General features: G+C 41.9%; 1 protein-coding gene and 1 long non-coding RNA gene across 3 annotated transcripts in view; one reads left to right on the top strand and one right to left on the bottom strand.

The window, feature by feature from the left end:
• LOC138749150 (transmembrane 6 superfamily member 1-like) overlaps nt 1-14,687 on the bottom strand; it is a 43,186-nt gene extending 28,499 nt beyond the window's left edge. The window contains exons 1-6 of one of the 2 annotated variants that reach the window (XM_069910142.1): nt 14,435-14,687; nt 12,961-13,064; nt 12,057-12,154; nt 8,315-8,418; nt 4,347-4,429; nt 3,965-4,083 (exon numbers count right to left, since the gene is read on the bottom strand). In XM_069910142.1, the coding sequence (XP_069766243.1) occupies nt 3,965-4,083; nt 4,347-4,429; nt 8,315-8,418; nt 12,057-12,154; nt 12,961-13,064; nt 14,435-14,526 (600 nt within the window). In that variant the 5' untranslated portion in view covers nt 14,527-14,687. Of the gene's footprint in view, nt 1-3,964; nt 4,084-4,346; nt 4,430-8,314; nt 8,419-12,056; nt 12,155-12,960; nt 13,068-14,434 lie in introns of both variants that reach the window. The other variant, XM_069910141.1, reaches the window with a different exon arrangement.
• Nucleotides 11,194-13,119, top strand: LOC138749153 (uncharacterized). Its single transcript, XR_011348450.1, has 3 exons — nt 11,194-11,302; nt 11,411-11,550; nt 12,966-13,119. It is a non-coding gene; the product is annotated as an uncharacterized lncRNA (long non-coding RNA).
• Nucleotides 14,688-22,527: the final 7,840 nt, after the last annotated feature.

Raw genomic sequence — 22,527 nt, forward strand, 5'->3', positions numbered from 1 at the left:
AATATAATGTGGGCAAGTTCATCTAGCTCCACCTCTCAGCACCAAATAACTTGGGCCTTCTTGCCAGATTTTATACCACAGTAAAAATAGATTATCCACATACCAGCCACTTCTTTACAAAATGGCTGCTGGTGACGAACAATTCCCTGCTGTTCATGCAATGGAATTAATGTAAACAAAAGCTGAATTTATCAAAAATAATTCTGATGTCATTCTCTTGTTGAGTTATTGTGTTTCATCTATTTTTACATGGGGATAAGTTAGCACTAGTCATAAATAGCGATGAAATCTAGTAGTCTAGGCTAAATGCCAAGATCCCACGGGAAAATTTGCCAATGGTGGTAGCAGCTCTCTGGAACTTACCATGTGTAAAATGCCATGTTCATGTTGTCACTTTAAATCCATATAGCACCTTATAGACAGATCACAATATCACATACAGATCAAAGCCACGAGTCGGCCCCTCAGTCCCACAAGTTTTTTCTGCTGGCTCCTCTGACTGTAACATTTAACTTGGAAACCCTGTTTTCTCCAGGAACCTTTCACCTCTTGTTTTTCATGAACCTTTCTACTTTAACCTAAAGAATATCCAAAGATCCTGCTTCCACTGCTTGTTGAGGAAAACCTTCAAAGACTTATTACTTATAGACATACAGCACCTTTCAGCCCACGAGTCCGTGCCGTCCAATTTACGCCCAATTAACCTACACCCCCGGTATGTTTCAAATGGTGGGAGGAAACTGGAGCCCACGGAGAAAACCCTTGCAGACACGGGGAGAACGTACAAACTCCTTACAGACAGCCCGGGATTTGAACCCAGGTCCCGATCACTGCCGCTGTGAATGCGTTTGCGCTAACCGCTATGCCAACCATGTCGCTCTCTCAGAGAGAAAAAAAAACTTGCATTGGAACAGTGATCTCCAGTTCTAGGTTTTGCCACAAAAGGAAACATCCTCTCCACATCCCAAACTCCACAGGATCTTTTCTATTTCAATTAGGCATGTTCTCACCTTTCTAAATGCCAACAGATACAATCCAGGCCTACCCACTATTTTGTCAAAAGGCAACTGCCCCAATAAATCAAAATTTTTGCAAAAACATCTACAGATAGTGGAAATTAAAACAGGATTAAAGCTTGATATATTCAACAGGACTGACAGTTTATAGGGGGAGAAACAAAATTAACATTTGAAGTTAGGTCAATGGCTTAGAAACACGAGACATTCTCCAACTAATGCAGCATAATCTCCCATGTCTTCCTAGCACTTTTAGGTTCACTATTAATTGAGTGAACCTCCCCTGGTCTGTGTCCAATGCATTAACATTCTTCGTTGAAGAAGTTTTCAGATGACCAGGGCCCAATGTAATTAAAGCAAACACAGCACCACAAAACGAGCTAATTAAAATGGCAAAAGCTATTTATTATCCAATTTGAAATATTACTACAAAATCAATGTTCCTAATTATTTAAGAATCTGAATGCAGGTCTAAAGCTTCCAGTAAAACATCAGCAGTTCCCCGAGTATTCGCAGATGAGGAAGTCCCAACCTGCCTCTTGGGTAACAGCCATTCCAACCATGCCTGGGTGTCAGTGGTAGAATAGGGATTCCACCACTTCTCAGCAGTTACACTGCTAAAGGCACCCACAAAATTGCACCAGGCTAATCCTGCTGTAAGTATCTCTCTTCACGTCCACAGTAGGTCACCTGTCACATCATGGACCTTTTTTTTATATAGAGACACACACTGAGGATAGAATATCACATGTTAAGTGGACTCCAAGGCTCTCATATTCACGAAGCAATATTTACTTATCCATATGAATACTTGTCCTGGGTCTGTATGTGTGTTGTGTCTGGTTGTGTGTCTACAGGTTTTGCACTGAGGACTGGAGAATACTATTTTGCAATTAGATGATAACTTGACTTGATCTCATTTGAGAGTTCCAAGGCAGAGAGGCTAGTTTCAAGTCATTTAAATAGATTTAATTACTTGTAAATGTTATAATTCTTTTTTTTTTTTAATTGTGTACCTTTTTTTTAATTTGTGAATGATAAAAGCAATTCACAAAGATTGATGCTGTTTGGGTGTCTTGACAGCTGGGGGTTATCAATGTCACTGGGCGGCAAGGTTAGCGTAGTGATTGGCACCAGGCTGTTACAGTGCCAGCAATCGGGACTGGGGTTCGAATCCCGCACTGTCTATAAGGAGTTTGTACGTTCTCCCCATGTCTGTGTGGGTTTCTTCTGGGAAGGTCCAGTTCCTTCCCACCCTTCCAAAGCGTGCCGGAGGTGGTAAGTCAATTGGGTGTAATTGGGCAGCATGACTAAATTTTTTTTAAATTTAAATGGAATTGTCCATCAGAAGGGCCTCTCCTTCTCAGGGACTCATGGAGCCAAAGGGAGAGTGAGGGTTAAATGTAACAATGCCCAATGTAGCCACACAGAACAATATCTGGTCTTCCTTCCAAGCCACATCACAGCCTTCCAAAAAAGTATTTTGCACAATTTCAGATAGCTCAGCTTTTCTCGCCAAGCCTGGCCTATTGGGCATGGACTGCACTTTATAAATGTAATTCTCCTTTGCTCATGCTCTAATTGTCCTCTTTAATCCATCAACCAGATGATATAATGGACACAGCAACTCAGGTCTCACCTTATCAGAGATATTCCCTTTATCCTACCCATTCCTCCTCCGCTGTCTCTGAATATTAAAACCAAGTTGTTTTCTTTCTCTCACAGTTGCCTTGCCTACTGAATATTTTCAGAATTTTCTGGGTTTCTTTTTATTATTTCAAAGGACAATTTGAGAAAAATCAGACCAGACCAGAGTAAATTCAACGACTGACAAACATTGATCAGCGAGGTGAAAATTTTAGGCAATGCATTTTTTTAAAAAAAGCAAATAAATATAAATCGAACTCCCTAATTTTTCTCGATGAATTTTTTTCCCTTCTCCATTGAACATGCTGATTCATACTGGAACACAGTCCTAGACGTCTGATACCTCCAGAACATTACAGAAGCAGATCACTAGTCATGTGAGGGCAATGATTTTGCATTCCGAAGCAATTGACAAGATCAACATTTGGCCTAACCTCATCAGGAGGGCAGCTCACAAACTGCGTCCGAACTTTCACAAATATTACTATCCTACCCAACCTAAGGAGCTGAGGTCACCGGATCACAGAGAGAGAGAGAGAGAGAGAGAGAGAGAGAGAGAGGCGGTGCATGGAAACAGTATCGTTTCGGATCACCGAATCCTCCCCGATCATTTACACTAATCATTTCCTACCCTGACTGGGAAACTGCCGCCCCCCCCCCGCCACCCCCACCCAGATTGTGCTTTCACTATCTCTTCCAGAATCCTTTACTGTTACTGACCATGCTAATCTAATTAAATAACACAAGTCATCCATTATCTCTGATCTAAATCCTTAAAGTGGAGTGATAGGACTGATGAGGAATCTTAGCAGCTTCCTAAAGCAGAAGGGCATGGGGGAGGAAGTACATTTATTTATATATATATACATTTAAAATTATACATACAGCACAATAACAGGCCATTTTAGCCCACGAGTCTGTGCCACCCAATTTACCCCCCCCCCCCCATTAACCTAAACTCGGTGGGAGGAAACCGGAGCCCCCGGAGAAAACCCACACAGACACAGGGAGTACATAAAAACTCCTTACAGAAAGCACGGGATTCAAACCCCGGTCAAGTCCCGATCACTGGCGTGGTAAAGGCGTTGCGCTAACCGTTACGCCATCTGTGCTGCCTCAAATGTGGGTTTTGCCAGCGACCCTCACACTGGAAGCATAAAAAATTAAAATCACGCTGGTGAATTCCACTGGATTAAATCGGCCAGCATCAGTGACCAAAACTGGCATCTTCTTGACCTGAGCGGCTTGCACCGAGGTTAATTCAAAGGGAAGGCACTAAGCAACCAGCTCTTGATACTAACCTTAGGCACAGACTCTTTCTGTAAAGGCTGGCTATAAATTTGGAGAACAGCCCACATTGGAAGAACAAGATAAGGAACAATCAGGAGGCTGGCAGGGCCAACTTTGGTGCTGTACTTTCCTAGTAAATATATGAAAGCAAAAATTCAGAACCAGGTTGTTTGGACTACAAATTGCTCATTTAAAAACACAAAAAGAGATAGGGCACATTGCGTCCTTCATCGATCTTTTCCACATATCAGCCTTCGAACTTCCAGATCACTTTTAACTTTCAATTCTTTATTTCATAAAAAATATTTATTACTTACAGTTCAAATAATGCAAAATGATTGAATAAAGATGAGTCAATGCAGACAAGTGATAGACAGAGAGCTTTGTTCTTACCTACAAGGTTTCCCATTAAGAACACAACAGTACTCATCAGAATCGATCCAACCCAGTATAAGCCAATGGACCTGTAACTTTGCCTGAAAAACATAAAGTATCATCTTCACATGCACTCCCAGTCCAACATAAGTAGAACTTGCGGCATTTTCCAGAACTATAAAGGCATAAACCACAAAGATATAATAGAATAAATAACACACACATATATCTCTTATAAAACCCACGTGTGCCTGCAGTGCTATTTTGGACAGAGAATGCATTTTGGAACACTTTTCTCTGCAGTCTTGCTTCTCTCTGCTTCTCCTCTCCCTCCTCCACAACTACTTCTGTTCTCCTCAAGGTCTTAATTCATCCTGGGGTTTCCCTTCTCCAGTAACTCTCACTCAAGCTTCTAGGCTCTACGGTGTCCATCAGTGAATGTTGGGCCAAGTTAGCCTCCCTCCAGCTCACTAAAGCCTCAGACTCCATTAACCAGGAGGAAATGTTGATCATCCTCTTCCCATCTGCCTGCCTGCAGACCTTATCTCCATCTTATTCTTGTACCATGATAGCATTCCAACTGTGATCCTAACCAATTGGCCCCCAACACACTTAACTTCAGTGCAAAACAATGTTGTATTGTTGGTTTAACGTTTTCTCAGTCCTCACCATCACGCTGTAAATCATCCTCAAGCATGCTTCCCACTGGAGTGAGGGAATTTACAGGATTAATGGAATACCACATCACCTCTGCTCGAGATCCAAGATCAACCTGATCTCAGTCACTTTCCTGCAATACACATTGTCTTTGTTCAGCAGTAATGCCACAAGTTATGACAGGTATCTACAAACCAAAGGACCTTTACTAACCTGCCCCCACCCCCCCCACCCCCACTGGAGAAGCACACTCTGACAATAGAGGAGCATGGTGAGATCAGGGAAAACAAACACCATTTTCTATATCTCAGGAGTTTCCTCTTAGTGAAGGCAAACATTGATAGACATTTAGACATAGGTACAGACTTACATGATATTCTGTTCCAAATGAAGGGAGGAAGGTTTAGGAGAGATATCAGGGATATATATTTGTGGGTGTCTGGAATGCATTTCCAGGGATGGTGGTGGAGGCCGGTACAATAGGGACATTGATGAGACAAGCACATGGATGAAAGAAAAATAGATGGTTATGAGGTAGGGAGGGTTTGGGTGTTTTTTTTAGTTATGTATGGGTTGGCTCACCATGAGCCAAAGGGCCTGTACTCTGCTATAATATTCTATGTTCTATCACCTTCTCTTCACCAGCTTGTGCCAAGGAAGAAAATGACTCTAACCTGAACACCAAACCAGGCACAAAATATGGCCTCCTGGCCAGCAATGATCCCTGACCTCCCATTTGTTTCTGAGACCTGGACCACCTCAAATCACTGCAGAAGTATCACCAATGTTGGGTCTGAGGTGGCAGGTGATGAGACCAATGTAGCAATAGCATACTCTTCCATGGGTGGGGTAGGAGGCACCTGGGGAGGTGGGTAGTTTTCTGCTGATCACTCCTTCTGCTATTTACAGAGGATTCCTGTCCTTTCTAATCTTCCAATCCATTTACATGATAAACAAACCAACATCAATGTCTGCCCTCAGACCAAGGTCCTCAGCAAGAAGATCTAGCTACACTTATTTAACTCCATTAGACTATGTTCTTTGCATGGACAACACCAGACTCCTGAAACAGTCTACACCTGGTGTGTCACTGGAAGAGATTATTTGGAGGACAGAGGAAAAAAAAAATCATGGATGTGTTCGTAGCCACCTTAAAAAAAAATGCAATATTTCCATTGATTCTTGAAAGTCTCTGACCTGTGATTATTTAGAGTACTTTCAGATTGGTATTGAGAATTTTGAGACGGCATTGGGAGCATCCAGATTCCAGAGTAACAGCAGAAGGACTCACCACCTCACCAACGACCCATCTGCCCATCCTAACTGGCACTTCCTGCCCCTTTTTGTACACTTCTACCTCATCAACCACCTCAGAGTGTACAAAGGAGGAGTGGAAGCAAGTTATCCTCGAGCTTGAAGGATGGCCAAGAAGACCATTCGTGGTGTCAAAACTGACAGCCTCTTGCCACAAGCAGGTGCTCCGGGGTTAGCCAGGAACATTCAGCCCTTTATTACCAGGTGATAAACTATATTTCCCTCAAGACTATCCCAATTAATCTAATATTAACTAAACTAATAGACACCTTACAAATTCACATTGCTAAGTATCATAACCCATTGGTGCATTTAGCAGTCCATTCAGTAGCAGTGATCAGAAGCCAAGGAAATTAATGCACTGTAGAACAACTCACTCAACTCAACATCCAAACTCAATATAGAATATCACTTTGGATCTCAGAAGATGTAAGCATTACAATAGATCTCAGAATTAACACATTATTGTAAAGGGAATAACATTATTTCCAAAGATTCCCTGCAATTATCTTCTTTATAAATGAACCAACGTACTAGGCAAAGTGATGTTCAGTTCTTCCTCTCTGAAGGATATCTTGATTAACATATTTTATAGAAATAACCTTTTATTTTAACATCTCCCAAAAAAATCATTGCAATTTTCTTTCCATTTTAAAATATTAGCCTGTGAATTACAGACCGATTATATTTCATCCAACATTTTTTTTCCAGTTTCTATCAATGCTGTAGAGTTGACAGAAGTTGGACGTTGCTTCAAATTACATCAAATAATAACAAAATCTGGTTTTACTCTGTGTTGCATTTCAACGAGTAAACGATAAGCTTTAAATGAGAACACATTACTGAACCAAAAGACGCTTGCATGAAATTACATTGTCTGAAGGTTGTTATCTTATCACCAGACTGTTCACAATTTGGTTCTAAGAACAATTTAACAAGATAAACCCTAAATGCATCATTTAAATAAAAAAGATAACAAACAAGGCCTTCTTTTCCCTGAAAGCAAGGAATGAGCAAAAAGGATGAACTGCAAGTTAAAATAAACCAAGTAAAGGAAACTAAATACATCTGTGGAGCTGGAAGTGGGAAGTGTACATCTTCCCAAAGTGGCTGGGTTGGGTACGGATGTTTATTTTGCAATGTTAGTGTTAACTTCCCATCACGAGTAATCTTTGAACCTGCACAACCCATCTGGCCCAACACACCCATTCTGACCACCCTTCTGTATTAGTTCCATTTTCCAGCACTTGGTTGGTTGTCATTAATGCCTAAGGGATTCAATTGCCCATCAACCACTTCTCAGTGGCTCTGCCTCAACCATTCTCTCTGGTAGTACACTCCCAAGTATTCGCCACTCTCTAGGTGAGAAAATGCCGATCCTCTCTCAATCTCTGAATTCCTTACCCTAGGTCTATTCACCTCAGAAGAAGGTAAAAGATTCTGTAGCCTACCCTATCTATGGATGTCATAATTTTACATACCTCAATCACATCCCTTCTAAACCTTCTCTGCTCCAGAAAAAAACAAATCTCCAGTTTCATCTTATAACTGAACCATTCTAGACCTGGAGTGCACTACCAGAGAGAATGGTTGAAGCAGAGCCACTGAGAAGAGGTTGATGGGCAATTGAATCACTTAGGTATTAATGACAACCGGCCAAGTGCTGGAAAATGGAACTAATACGAAAGGGTGGTCAGAATGGGTGTGTTGGGCCAAATGGCCTGCTTGCAAGTCGTATGACTCTATGACACTAAATGTTCTAGTGAATCTCCTCTTCACCCTCTCTAGCACTACCCCACAATGTGTTGACGAGTACTGCACGAACTGACCCACGTTTTATAGAGTTGGACAGTCATCTCTTTGCTCGTATTCAATGCCCGTCAGTGCACTTAAAACACGATTGGTTTAAAATTCACACCAAATAACCATCAGGACCTGTGACTGTTGCTCCACACTCAGAGTCGCGCAGGTTTTTTAAATGGTAATTTTGATCTCTTAAAACGTTATCAACTTACTCCCAGGCAATCGCTGCTACCATCAAGAGATACATCAGGTAGTGTGCAGAACCATCCCAGTAGCAAACCATGTGACCATGGCCAGTGCTCAGGTAAGGCTCACCCTGTAGAACAAAAACAAAAGGGCCATGACAGGACTTACACATGCCAAGAACACAAAGCATTAGATTTTACCTCGTGAAGCACTTGTCTCACTGAAGCATTTTATATGTTCATAATTAGCATTCATTTCTAGAGGGATAGCATACAAGTGCAGGGATGTAATGTTGAGACTCCAAAAGGCTCTGGTGAGACTTTATTTGTACTCTTTGGAGTACAGAAAGATGAAGACAGACCTCATAGAGACATTTTGAATGCTGAAAGGCCTGGATAGAGTAGATGCGACAAGGACGTTTCCCAAGGTAGGGACCAAGAGGATATAATGTCGGGATAAAACAGCGTTTATTTAAACAGAGAAGTGTAAAAATGTCTTTAGTCAGAGGGTCATGAGTCTATGGAACTTGTTGCCACGGGCGGCCATGGAAGGGAGATGGTTGAGTGTATTTAAGGCAGAGATTGAAAGTACTTGGTTAGTCAGGGCTTCAAAGGTTATGGGGAGAAAGCCAGGGAGTGGGGCTGAGTGGGCAGTTGGATCAGCTCATGATTAGAATGGCAGAGCAGATTCGATGGGCCAATGGGTCTACTACTCCTCCCATATCTTGTGATCTTGTGATTATCAAAGCAAGATAAAACCACGTTTCTCCTTTCTGTGAGAATTCAGCACTTTGATTATGAAGTGGTCAAAGAAGTCCAGAGCGTATCAAAAGAAATACATTTGATCATTGGGAATTAGACATATACAGAATTTGGTTACGCAGAACATTAAAAAAAAGTCACAGGCAAGGGGTAAAACACGGAAGTCTGCAGAAGTAAAAACACAACACTGGAGAAACTCAGCAGGTCAAACAGTGCACGTTATACAGCAAAGATAAAGATACATCACCAACATTTTGGGCTTGAGCCCTTCATCAAGGTACAGTATGAGCAAAATGTACCTTCTTCTTTGCTCAAAATATACTCTGTTTGACCTGCTGAGTTTCTCCAGCATTGTGCTTTTATGGGTGATTTTGAAACAATTGTTCACTAATTATATCATGTTTAACTTTGCTTTGAATGAGGTAAAACTCGACAAATCTCTGTTGCCGCAACATTACACAAGCCTTATTCTCCAGTCCACTGTCTTCCAACTTTTCCCCAAATTCATAAGAAAATGCTAGCCTGCAAATGCAAATCCAGTGAATTTGAACATGACCTTCTCTACAAACCTTGCGTTGGAAAACACTGGTGAATATTACCATTGTGTGACCACGCAATGGGTTAATCTGCAGTGACAGGGAGATGGGAAGTGTTCACTGGTTCTCAAGGGAATGGAGAATAACCACAACAAAATTGGAGAGAGGAGGAAGTTCAAAACTTTTCATTTCCGTATTTTGCTCTCAACAATCTCATCTCAATGTCTCCCGGTCCACCCATACCTAGCCAGCAAATATTCTCCAGCCCTCTGGTAGGCCCTTTGCATCCCTTTCACACTCCGAAGGACTAAACCCCCACCTCCTTAATGATCTTCATTAAATCCAATGATTTGACCAAGCTTTAAAACAAAAAGGAAGCTTCTTATACTTCTCGTGTATTAAAAGTAATAAATCCAATCCCCGTCCACAGCTTGCTGAATTTCACCAGAAAATCTTCACCCAAGGTCAGCCAAAGGATAAAGGAAATTAGTGTGTCCTCTGCCTCCACAGTTCGTTCTTTGATTCAGCAGACAAATGGAGATTCCTGGAGGAAAATATTCCTTGACCTTAAACCCCTCCTAGTTCTGCAAGAATGCTGCAAATTATAGAAGTAATTTGCATTATTAGTTTTTTTTAAATTTAGAATATGAATTATGGATATGTTTTACAATTTATGTATGTTAGTGTTTTACAGAATGTCATATTTAATTTGTGTAAATGTCCATATTATCTTATTGAATTGCACCTTTTTTTCATTTGTATAAGTTCTTTATTAAAATCAATAGAAATATTTTAAAAGGAAAAAACAATTGATGCTTACTAAAAGAATGAAGGGAGAAAAGGAGGAAATCTGAATGCCTGTCTAAAAATGTGTCACAGAATGTTAAGGCTTCTGCACTTAGTGAAGAGACCTAATTTCTGAGTGTAGTCATTCCAATTCTCGAGTGCAAGGCCTCGGGTGGCAATAAAGGCTCGTGCCCCTAAATGCCATTGCAGAGAAAAGAGCAAGCCTTTCCCACAAGGCATCCACAGGCAACAAAAGCTACGGCCCATCGCTGAGTCGGTTGTCAAATCTATAAAAATCATTTACCGTCTCGGCAGTGTCCCCGACACTTTATACACGCTCAGAACAGCAAACCTGGTGGTACTCCTGAATGAAAAGTCGGAGGATCCAAAACGAATCGCCAGTTCTGTCCCTCAACATCCTGATGATGTTTATAGAAGCACAGTCTCCATCATATGGAGCACCAGATGGGGGCAGCAAGTAAACCTGCTGCCTCACAGCTCAAAAAGTGACTCAAATTCAATCTTGACCTCTGTGTGGAGTTTGCACCTTCCCCCAGCGTTTCCTTAAGTTTCTCAGATTCCTCTCACATCCAGTATGTTGGTTGGTTAACTGTCCACCTCATGTGTGAGTGAATGGTAGAATCTGGGAGAAGAGAGATGCACATTGATGGGACTGTGGGGAACATAAAATGGGTCAGGGTATCAGTAATATTAATCTGGTGTTTGATGGTCGGCACTGACAATGTGGGCTGATGGCCCTGTTGCCATGCAGTATCTCTCTGTGATTCTGTGACGTTGTCATAGTTACAGCACCAGCGACCCGGGTATGTATCCGGTGCTGTCTCTAAGGAGTTTATACGTTCTCCCCATGTCTGCGTGGGCTTCTTCCAGGTGTTCTGGCTTCCTCACCTTTTAAAAGGTGATTTAAAAGGTAATAGGTTAATTGGGTGTCATTGGGGGAGCACGGGCTCGTGGGCCGAAAGGGGCTGTTAACGTGTTGCATGTCTACATTTAATTTTTTTTTTAATCATTCACACAGAAGCATCTTTAGAAAATGGATAACCTTCCTTACACAATCTGCCGGGAACAACATCAGAAAAGGTTGACTTCCCAAAGTCTAAGAATTGTTTTGTCCTTCAATGATTTTTTTTTTCTTTTTCTTCCTTCGATGAAAATCAGGTGAGATACTAAAAGAACATGGATTCTTTCCCGCCATTTTCGACCAAGAAAGCACACTTCTACTTCCTCAGATGCACCATTGAAAGTATCCTGGCAGGGAGCATCACCGTGTTACGGGAACTGCCCCACACAAAACTGCAAGACTCAGTGGAGGGTGGCGAGCATGGCTCAGTCCATCACACATAGCCCCCCTCCCACTGCCTTGGAAAACCAAGCAATATTTTAAAAGACTCATCCCGTCTTCACCGCCTCCCCTTCATGTCAGGAAGAAGATTCACACGTGTGAGTTCACACCCCACCAGAATCAGGGGCAGCTTTTTTCTTGCTGAAATGAACCTCACAGTTTTGTATTGTGTCTTATACATTGTACTATGTATGAGATGTCTGGCTGGACTGCTTGCAAAAACACATTGTCTTTGTGCATGTAACAATAAACAAACTATTGCCTCATATCAAAACTAGTCCCTTTTATCTCTTTCTGAAGATCTCACACTATTTCTGCTTACCTCTTTTAGGTACAGGGTCATAAATCCATCAATGAGCCCATCCTGTTCAAGTCCTATAATGAGATCCACTACACTGGTAAATGCAAACACTGTATACACTGTCATGAAGAAAACAGAACACAATTATTATCAGATTAACTTGAGAGTTTTTTCAAAGCACAAATCACCCAGATTGATTCTATCTCTATATGGCAAGTAGACATTACAGTAAAACCCCTGTTATTCAGCAAATGGCAACTTCAATCAACCAGCAAAACATGAGATAAATAAAGAGATAAATAGATGGATGGATATAAACAAAAAAGTAAAAAATTAAATAAAAGTTTCAAATTGTAAACGCAAATGTTCTCTGAAGTAACACATAAACCTTTGGTAAAAATGAGAGCAAATATTCAGCCAGCGGTCGTGATTTTTGCTCATGTTTGAATAAATTTGTGTTGAATAAAATGCCGTCACCCAGGTCGAAGACCCGATTGATTCTGCTTGGCGCTGGGATGACGCTTTTAAAAGTGTCTCCTTATCCCTGCTTAGTCAGAGATTTTATCTTTATTAGTATGTTATTACGTATATTAGTAATGTTTATATCTTTTAACCTGGAGGAGAGGGGGTTAATTATGACAGCGGCCAGCGCAACATCATTACAGTGCTAGTTTGAATTTAAATTTTGTAAGTTACAGGAATTACCTGTTAAAGTGAACTTTACAAAATTAAGGACTACAATACTGTTTTTTTCTTTCAAATTATATTTTCCACTGTCTTTTGCCTTTTAGACTGTTTATTTTTTAATGCTGGTGTATTAGCTGGGCATTATAAGAGGGAATCTCAAGCAACCGGAAAACTCGCTTAATCCCTGTAGGTGCCAGATACCAGGGGGTTTAACTGTTCCTTATTATGTTTTACTCACCATAGAATAGAGGATCCTTTGGAGGTTTCCTTCTAACCAAGAGAAATGCCACGACTTCAATGGAAACCAAGATCAACAATGCAACAATAAAGATTGTCCAACGACTGCTGGAAATGAAAATAACACTCACTTGTTGATTTAAGTTTGATTTTACTTTGATGTTACAGAATCTGATTTTTATTAAAAATTACTCAAGTTGACCAGGCTAGTGAATGTCTAAAAATGCAAGTGGGGACACAAAATTAAATTATTGAGACCAAAAAAAATCGTCTTCATCTTCAACATGACCAGAATTAAGCAAAGGGAAAATTTAGCCACAAAATAAATGTCTGCAATACTTAAGAACACAGATCGACAAGATGGCTGCACCACAAGATGAGGTCGTTCGGCCCAACTCGGCCACTCTCTCCTCGGCCCTGCAATACCCTTCTGATTGGTTATTTTACCAATCACAACTCACAAATGAGTCTCCACTTGTCCACCGGGCAACGACCTTCCTGGTCCTAAACACTCAACACGTAAACCAATATTTCCCTCATGTCATGTCTGAGTTCTCTTGCCGATTTATTCGTTAATGGAGCAGTTCAAAACAGTTCCTATCTACTCTGAATATACTCCTTATAATATTAAATACCTCTCCCAAATCCCCTCTCGACCTCCCTTCTTCCAAAGGGGTGCACCTCAACTTCTCCAGTCCACCTACATCACTGAAGTCCCTCAATATTTGTATAAATCTCCTCCACCATCTCGAAAACCTTGACATTATACCTACAGTTTAACTCCAAGAACTGAGCCCATTGCTCCTTTCTTGAGCGAACCAGTGTCTTATACGGGCTCATCAGAATTTCCAAGCTCTTGTGCTCCAATTTATAAAACCAAAGATTTATTGATCACATTGACAGCCTGCCCTGCCACTTTCAATGAACGATGCAAGTCTATCCCCTCCCCCACTACCCCCACCACCCAGACATCAGGGTTCTCGTCTCCCTTGTAATAGAGACAGCTTCTGAAGTTACAGTTAACTGAACTAACCCAAACAGCATTTCTTTAATAGTTCAGATCTACTCCACACCATGCAGATCCAAATTCCAATTCCTGCAACCCCGGCAAGCAGGAGGGAATATGCGAGACCAGGTGAATTAGATTTGTAAATTATTTAATGCAACACTTGTTTTGGCCCACCATTAAATGTAAACCCACATTTATAAATGCCAGCTGAAATGGAAATGGCCTATTTCAGTTTTCATGTCAGCTGGTGAGGTCCCACTTCACCCATGTTGGTTGAACAGGTCCCCAGAGCACATTTCGGGCTGGGAACTCACCAGCCACTTGAATGGACTTTCGGCATATCTACTTCAAGGAAGGTGCAAAATGATGGTCAAGGGCAGAGAGTCGAGGTCTTCACCAACCACCCCCCCCCCCAACACTCAACCTTCCTGCTCTTCAGTCACCCCCCACCCCCCACCCCACTCACCTGCAGATGGAGGACCACAAATTAAAGAGGTAGGTCGTTGGAATTGACACAAGGGAGAGCACAAAGACCCGAGTAGCGGACGAAGCTGTCATCTTTTGCAAATAATAAAAAAAAGGGGGGTCGTTAGTTGTTCCTTTATATAAACTCCTCTCGCTGCGATTCCCTTATCCGAGACACCAGTGATTGCATTCTCTCCCTGACTCTTTGTCAAGGTTATTTGCAGTTTGCCCCCTTTAAATCTCTCCCTCTCTCTCTGCTTCCAACACAATAATGATCAGAATGGGTCGCTGTGCCTCTCTCCAGAACCAACCAGGATCACACACACACACAAAGGCTGCTGGCACCGAGCCCCGCTTATAAACGCGCTGCAGCGCGGAGGTCCCCGAACGTCAGCGCAGCGCCCAGCTGTCACTCAACGCGTCCCCCGGGGATCGCTCCTGCGCTTCGATGCGCCCTTGTCAATCGCGGTGCCACTTGCCACCCTCGCTCGCTTTTCATTCCCCCCACCCCCCCCCCCCCCCATCCCCACCCGTGGTCGAGGTATTTTTGCTTGTGGACCGGGCGAGTCTTTTCTCCTTCTTGGTCCACGGGAGCAGAAAGAGGCTCTTCAGCCCATCGAGCCTGCCCCGCCATTCACCCATGAGCGGGACCAATTCACCACCCCCCCCCCACCTCCATTGGCCCTTCTCCCCAGAAGGGCAAAGCACAGTCCTGCAGATGTGGCAGAATCTGAAACAAAACCGCGGGGAATGGAAATCCAAATAGAGGCTGCAGGCGCAGAAATCCGCAATAAAATTGCAGATGTTGAAATCCGCAATTAAATTGCAGATATTGAAATCCGAAATGAAACTGCAGATGCTGAAATCCGCAATAAAATTGTAGGGGTTGAAATCCAAAATGAAATTGCAGATGTTGAAATCCGAAATGAAACTGCAGATGCTGAAATCTGCAATAAAATTGTAGGGGTTGAAATCCGAAATGAAATTGCAGATGTTGAAATCTGCAATAAAATTGTAGGGGTTGAAATCCGAAATGAAATTGCAGATGTTGAAATCCGAAATGAAACTGCAGATGCTGAAATCTGCAATAAAATTGTAGGGGTTGAAATCCGAAATGAAATTGCAGATGTTGAAATCTGCAATAAAATTGTAGGGGTTGAAATCCAAAATGAAATTGCAGATGTTGAAATCCGAAATGAAACTGCAGATGCTGAAATCTGCAATAAAATTGTAGGGGTTGAAATCCGAAATGAAATTGCAGATGTTGAAATCTGCAATAAAATTGTAGGGGTTGAAATCCGAAATGAAATTGCAGATGTTGAAATCTGCAATAAAATTGTAGGGGTTGAAATCCGAAATGAAATTGCAGATGTTGAAATCTGCAATAAAATTGTAGGGGTTGAAATCCAAAATGAAATTGCAGATGTTGAAATCCGAAATGAAACTGCAGATGCTGAAATCTGCAATAAAATTGTAGGGGTTGAAATCCGAAATGAAACTGCAGATGCTGAAATCTGCAATAAAATTGTAGGGGTTGAAATCCGAAATGAAATTGCAGATGTTGAAATCTGCAATAAAATTGTAGGGGTTGAAATCCGAAATGAAACTGCAGATGCTGAAATCTGCAATAAAATTGTAGGGGTTGAAATCCGAAATGAAATTGCAGATGTTGAAATCCGAAATGAAATTGCAGATGTTGGAATCAACAATAAAATTGTAGATGTTGAAATCTGCAATAAAATTGCAGATACTGAAATCCGCAATAAAATTGCAGATGTTGAAATCCGCAATAAAATTGCAGAAGATCAAATCTGAAATAAAATTGCAGATGCTGAAATCCAAAATTAAAGCAGAAATTATTAATTGGGTGTGAATTGGGGCAGCACAGACTCCTGGGCCGAAATGGCCTGTTATCGTGTTGTATGTGTAAAAAAAAAGTGATGGAAAAACTCTCAGGAGGTCAGGTAGCATTTGCAGAGAGGGGAAAAGCAAAGTGAACATCTCAGGTCCAAATCCGGAAATGACGAATACTATGGACTGAAAAGTTCGACTCCGTTTCCTCTTCTGCAGATGCTGCCTGGCCTGTTGAGAACTTTCGCCATCTTCTGCTTTCATGTTTGATGTATGGTTGGGTGATGAGAAATACGGAAAGTCTAGAAGGAAGTTCTTCTTTCTTTGGCTTGGCTTCGCGGACGAAGATTTATGGAGGGGTAATGTCCACGTACTGTACGACTAAAGCAACCCATTGTAGTTGCACTGCCATTCAGTAATATTGTCACTGATTTTTTTGCTTCAGTACTTTTCCACATTACCCCATTTTTTAACAGACAGACATCCATGAATCCTGTCATGAACAGACAGTGATAGCCACCAGAGTTCTCTTGGGCAGGTCACTTGCAATGTTTTCCATTCAAATTGGGCTTCTTCATATATTTTATTTTAAAAACATATATACAAATAGCATGGTAACAGGTCCTTTCAGCCCATGAGCCCATGCTGCCCAATTACACCCATACACCGCCCCCCCCGTATGTTTTTGAAGGGTGGGAGGAAACTGGAGCACCTGAAAGAAAGCCACGCAGGCACGGGGTGAACATATGAACTCTGCACAGACAGTGCCAGATTCGAACCGGGTGCTGTAACAGCGTTGCACTAAACAAGAATGCTTGGAAATTGTAAACCTCCATGCGAAATTGATTGCGTTGGAAGGAGAAAATGAACCTGATACAATGTCCTGCAAAGCCGGAAAAACACAATAACTGGAGATGCTTGTTTTTTCAGCAAGAAATGAGAAGTCTCATCCCCATGTCGGCTATCGGCTTCCACTGTTTCTATCTCTCCTCACCTGTTTCCATTCTTACTTTTCTCTCTAACCCTTCCTTCCCCAACCCTCCCATCTTTTCACCATCTGTCTCTCCACCTTCCTCTGTCTATTAGGGGCGTGACAGTTAGCGAAACGCTGTTACAGCAATGCAGGTTTGAATTGTTACGAACCCATAGGACCCCAAAACCCAGTAGCAATAGAAATTCACCAAGACAAATGGTTACTTAAACAAAAGTTGCTTTTAATTTTCTTTAAACTTAAAAAAAGATCAAACTTTAACTTATTACTATTAACACCTAACTTAACCCCCTTCTAACTCTAAGTGCACCTGTATACAATGTGTATATGTTCAAGAAAGTTCTTTGCTTTAATAGTCCAATCATTCACCTCACTTCTCCAAGTTCACCGATATCAGGCAATTCTTATACTGTGCACAGCATTTAACATTTATGAATCTTCACCAGGCTCTGGTGCTGAAAGGTAAATGGTTACCACTCAGGAAGGTTCTTGTTGGTTTCAGAGAGATATTTGTTGCTTGGTGGACACACACAAACTGATTTCCTCCGATCAGCCACTTCAATGTCCTGCCGAAGAAACTTGTTCCATCATTGGTTTTCCAAATGATAACCTCTTCTTCTAGGTCACCACAGAATTCCTCTTGTTTCCCTTATTTCAGGAGAAACATTCTAGCCAGCCATTCCCTCTTGTAAGGACTACAAGGGGTTTGAACAGGCTGAACTCATAACTCGCAACCTGTCTTCAAAATGGGGTTTTCAACAAGCTGCCAGCTTGCCATGTTGCAGCCTCAAAAGCTACTGTAGAACTGTCTTCTCTCTCTCTCTCTCGCTCTCTAAGAGATGAATCCTGCTTTCTTTCCTTTCTCTCTGCTTGTAAAATACCAGAGCCTCTGGGTGCTCTGTTTTTCTCCCATCCTTAAAAAATGTATTGGGGGGGTTATAATTTAATTGGGTATTACTGGGCAGCATGGGCTCGTGGGCCAGAAGAGCCTGTTACCGTGCTGTATGTTTAAATTTTTTAAATTAATTTAAAATTACCCTAGTGCATGGCCCCTCTCCAGTTATCACCTTCCCTCCAAGTTAGCCCCACTTTATATACCTGATATGCCCCCGTCCCCACTTTAATCACATAAGGGCCTTGAGCTGAAACATTGACTGACCATTCCTATCCATGGATGATGCCCAGCTCCTCCTTGTTCACTCAATGTTTGTTCCAGACCAACGTCCATACTCGCCCCTTATTATTGTCAGTCGAGGGCTGGGTAAGTCGACCCTGACTCCTAACAGGTAGGCCTTAGGTGTACAATTTTGACGCCCTTTGCCCAATGACCTTTGACGGCTCATCGGCTTTCGAAGGCTTTTGAGTCTCCAAATGCTTCTGATCGTCACACACATTTTTTTTTAATGAAGTTCATTTAAATAAACTAGCAATTATTTTAAAAGACAAATTTAGTTAATCAAATAAGTTATACAAGATAAATGACAACTAGAGTCTGAAATGATTATCTCAAAATCCAAGGTATATTTAACTTGCTGTGAATTAGCTGAATGATGATGGGACTTTCCCCCCCTTAGTTTAACACAAATTAGAGGATGATCTGAATTTATTGTCAAGAACAAGTCATGAAATTTGGTGTTTTGCGGCAGCATCGCAGAACAAACCTTCATATTATAACCATCTCACAACATTACTATAAATAATACAACAAAATAGTGCATGAAAAGTAAGGCAGTGTCCTTGGTTCATTGGTTATTCAGGAATCTGATGAAGCTGTCCCTGTGTCTTTGAGGGCTTGTCTTTAGGCTCCTGTACCTTTTCCCGATGGTAGCAGAGTGAGGAGGGTATGGCCTGGGGTGGTGGGGATCCCTGGGGATAGAGGCTGCTTTTTTTTTAAGACCGCCTCTAGTAGATGTCCTCGATGGAGTGAAGTCTGGATCCTGTGATGTCACAGGCTGAGTTAACAACCCTCTGGAGTTTATTCCTGACCAGGATACCAAAAGGTATGGAAAATACGGCTGATCATGGATTTCCCTTTCACACTGCTGCAGTCTATGCTGATGACTCCCTCTGGTGGTAGGTGTAGGTTTTACAGCGTGAAACAAGAAAGTTGGCAGGCAGATTGTAGGCAATGCACGTAAGTGCTGGAGAAACTTAGCAGATCCCACGGAGTCCAGAGGAAGCAAAGATATATAACCCATGTTTTGGGCCTGAGCCCTTTGTTCACGGTACAAGTTAAAAGCAGGAAGGCACCTGAATATAAAGGCTGGGTGAAGGAGGGGTGGGGGAAAAGCACAGGCCAACAGCTAAGAGCCCACAGGCGGACGTGGAGGGTAGGAGAGAAATAGAGACAATTAATCTGAAGAGGGGTGTAGCTCTGTGAATGCTGAGCTGGAGAAAAGGAGATAGAGGGATGGGGGGAAAGAGACAGACAGACAGAAGGTAGGTAGCTGGAGGAAGGGAGATGTCAAGATACAGAAAGAGGGAGAAGGGAGTGGGGGCGAATGGAAACCGGAGAATTCAATGTTAATACTATAACAGATCATGCTATATTTTATATAGAATGTTTAAAAGGAGATAAATTGTGACAGGCTTTTTAGTGTAGGTCACATACAAACATTTCAAAATAGATCTCATTTAAAATGCCAGTGCTCTGCTCAAGCCAGACAGTCCAGGCTCTGGGTGCCTTTGCAAAAACTTTGAAGAATGCCTATAAGGACTTCACAAGTAGACGTTAATTGGACATGCTGTGGAGCAATGGATTATTGCTTTGGAAAGCAACAGATGAGCAAACTCAGAAGATTAGGTCCAGAGCCACAGTCGGTTTGAATTTGCAGTTTGATGTTCTAAGAGGGTCATGTGGTTTTCTCTGTGAGAGAGAGAGAGAGTGAGAATTCAGTTCTATAGTTCAGCAGTAGCAGCTGGAACTGGAACAGGACAAGCTGGCAAGCTTGTGGGGAAACCCCATTTTGAAGACGGGTTGTGAGTCCTTAGTTCAGCCTGGGCAAAGCCCTTGTGGCCCATACAAGAGGAGAGGACTGGCTGCCTAATGTTTCACTTGAAATAAGGGAAACAAAAAGGAACTCTGTGATGACTTGAATGAAAGAGGATATCATCAGGAAAACATTGAAGTGGCTGATCAGAAGGAATTAGTTGTGGGTGTCCAACGAGCAACAAATCTCTCTCTTAAAACCGACAAGCACCTTCCTGAGCGGTAACCATTTCAAGCACCAAACCCTGGTGAAAATCATAAATGTTAAATTCTGTGCACAGTCTAAGAATTGCCTGATACTAGTGAACTTGGAGGAGTGAGAAGTGAGATTGGATTGTGAATCAAAGAACTTTTCAGAACTTACAACCACATTACATACACGTGCGCTTAGAATTAGAAGGGGGTTAAGTTAGGTTAAGTTAATAGTAATAAGTTAAAGTTTGATTTTGTTTTCATGTTTAAAGATAATTAAAAACATCTTTTGTTTAAGTAACCATTTTTCTTGGTGAATTTCTATTGCTGCTGGGTTTTGGGGTCCTCTGGGCTCATAACAATACCATTTAGTTGGAGGTGTCAAGATAGATTTTAGATTTATTGTCAGGGTACATACACATACAACCATGAGATTCTTTTTCCTGTGAGCGAGGCAGAATTTTCTCTTATTGGAAAAAGCTTCTCAATGTACACATGTAAACAAATAAAGAAATGTAAAAAAACTGTGCAATACAGAGAAGAAAAATCCATAAAGTGCACAGTAAGAGTCCTTAAATGAGTCTCTGATTAAGTTTGTCATTGAGGAGTCTGATGGCAGAGGGGTAGCAGCTATTCCTGAACCTGGTCATGTGTGAGTCTTGAGGCACCGATACCTCTTTCCTCATGGAAGCAGCGAGAACAGAGTGTGTGCAACGTGATGCAGATCCTTGATGATTGCTGCTGCTCTCTGACGGCAGTGTTCCCTGTAGATGCTCTCGATGGTGGGGAGGTTTTTACCTGTGATGTCCTGGGCTATGTCTACTCCTTTTGCAGGGTTTCATAACTCCAAAGGAAATGGGCCAATTACAATTTTCTCAAGAACAATATTTCAGTGACAATTGGGTCTAGAGCAGTTATTCTCAACCTTCCATTTCCACTCATACACCACCTTAAGCAATCCTTTACTAATCACAGATTACTTAAAGTGGTATATGAGTGGAAAAAAAAAGGTTGAGACCCACTGGTGTAGGTGAATGGTAATTACCATTACAATGTTCAATATTCTTAATTCTTTTTCAAAATTTTTTTATTGGTTTTAACATATGCAAAATACATTGTTACATATGGTAATAATGATAAAGTAAATGAATAACTTGTTACAAATATCAAATAACAGTGAACAAGGTGTATTGGGAAGGCTTGTGGCTGTCACGTGACAACACTGCCCCCTACCTAGTCAGAGGACAAACCAGCTGCCAATCAAGATTTAGTTCCACCTCACCTATTAGTGCACACCTTGCCATTGGCTCCACGTAAATGACTTGGACTGGACTCTCCAACCTGTCTATATTTGGCCTTTGGCTATTGTAATTGGATTAACACTGCTAACAACCTGGACCAGACCCTCCAGCATTGTAAAGGTGCCATGTGTTCTTTGCCAGCTTTGCTCCAGGCCTAGAAACATGGAAAGGTGCTGGAGAAACTGTTGGTAAGGTGTGCACTGTTAAAAGGTTGGGAGTGTTTAATTAGTGTCCTTTGTAGCATAGAGCCATGCCTGCACTGATTCAAGGGATGGTGGAGCATCTTAGTGACCTTTCCTTGATCATTATATGTACCAGTTTGGGGGTGTGTGTGTGTGTGTGTGTGTGTGTGTGTGTGTGTGTGTGTGTGTGTGTGTGTGTGTGTGTGTGTGTGTGTGTGTGTGTGTGTGTGTGTGTGTGTGAGAGAGAGAGAGAGAGAAAGAGAGACCATTCCCACACTTGCCTTCTGTAAATAAAATTATTCACTACAAAAACTGTCTCCAGAGTCCTTGTCTTTGAGACCTACCAAACCTGTTTCCTCACTCACAAGGCAAGGTACAGTTGAACGCCATTATAACATGATGGTTTGGGCCCAAATAATTGGGTTGCGCTAAATTGGGGTTTCAATAAATTGTTGTAGATACAGTTGAAACTAAAGCACACATTAATTGACCATCCCCACTCCCCGCGGCAGCCCGAGGTCCCCGCTTCCCACGGCAGCCCGAGGTCCCAACTCCCTGCGGCAGGCTCCTTGCCTCTAGTCACCAACA

Source organism: Narcine bancroftii, chromosome 14, assembly GCF_036971445.1.
Source record: "Narcine bancroftii isolate sNarBan1 chromosome 14, sNarBan1.hap1, whole genome shotgun sequence".
Taxonomy (NCBI): domain Eukaryota; kingdom Metazoa; phylum Chordata; class Chondrichthyes; order Torpediniformes; family Narcinidae; genus Narcine; species Narcine bancroftii.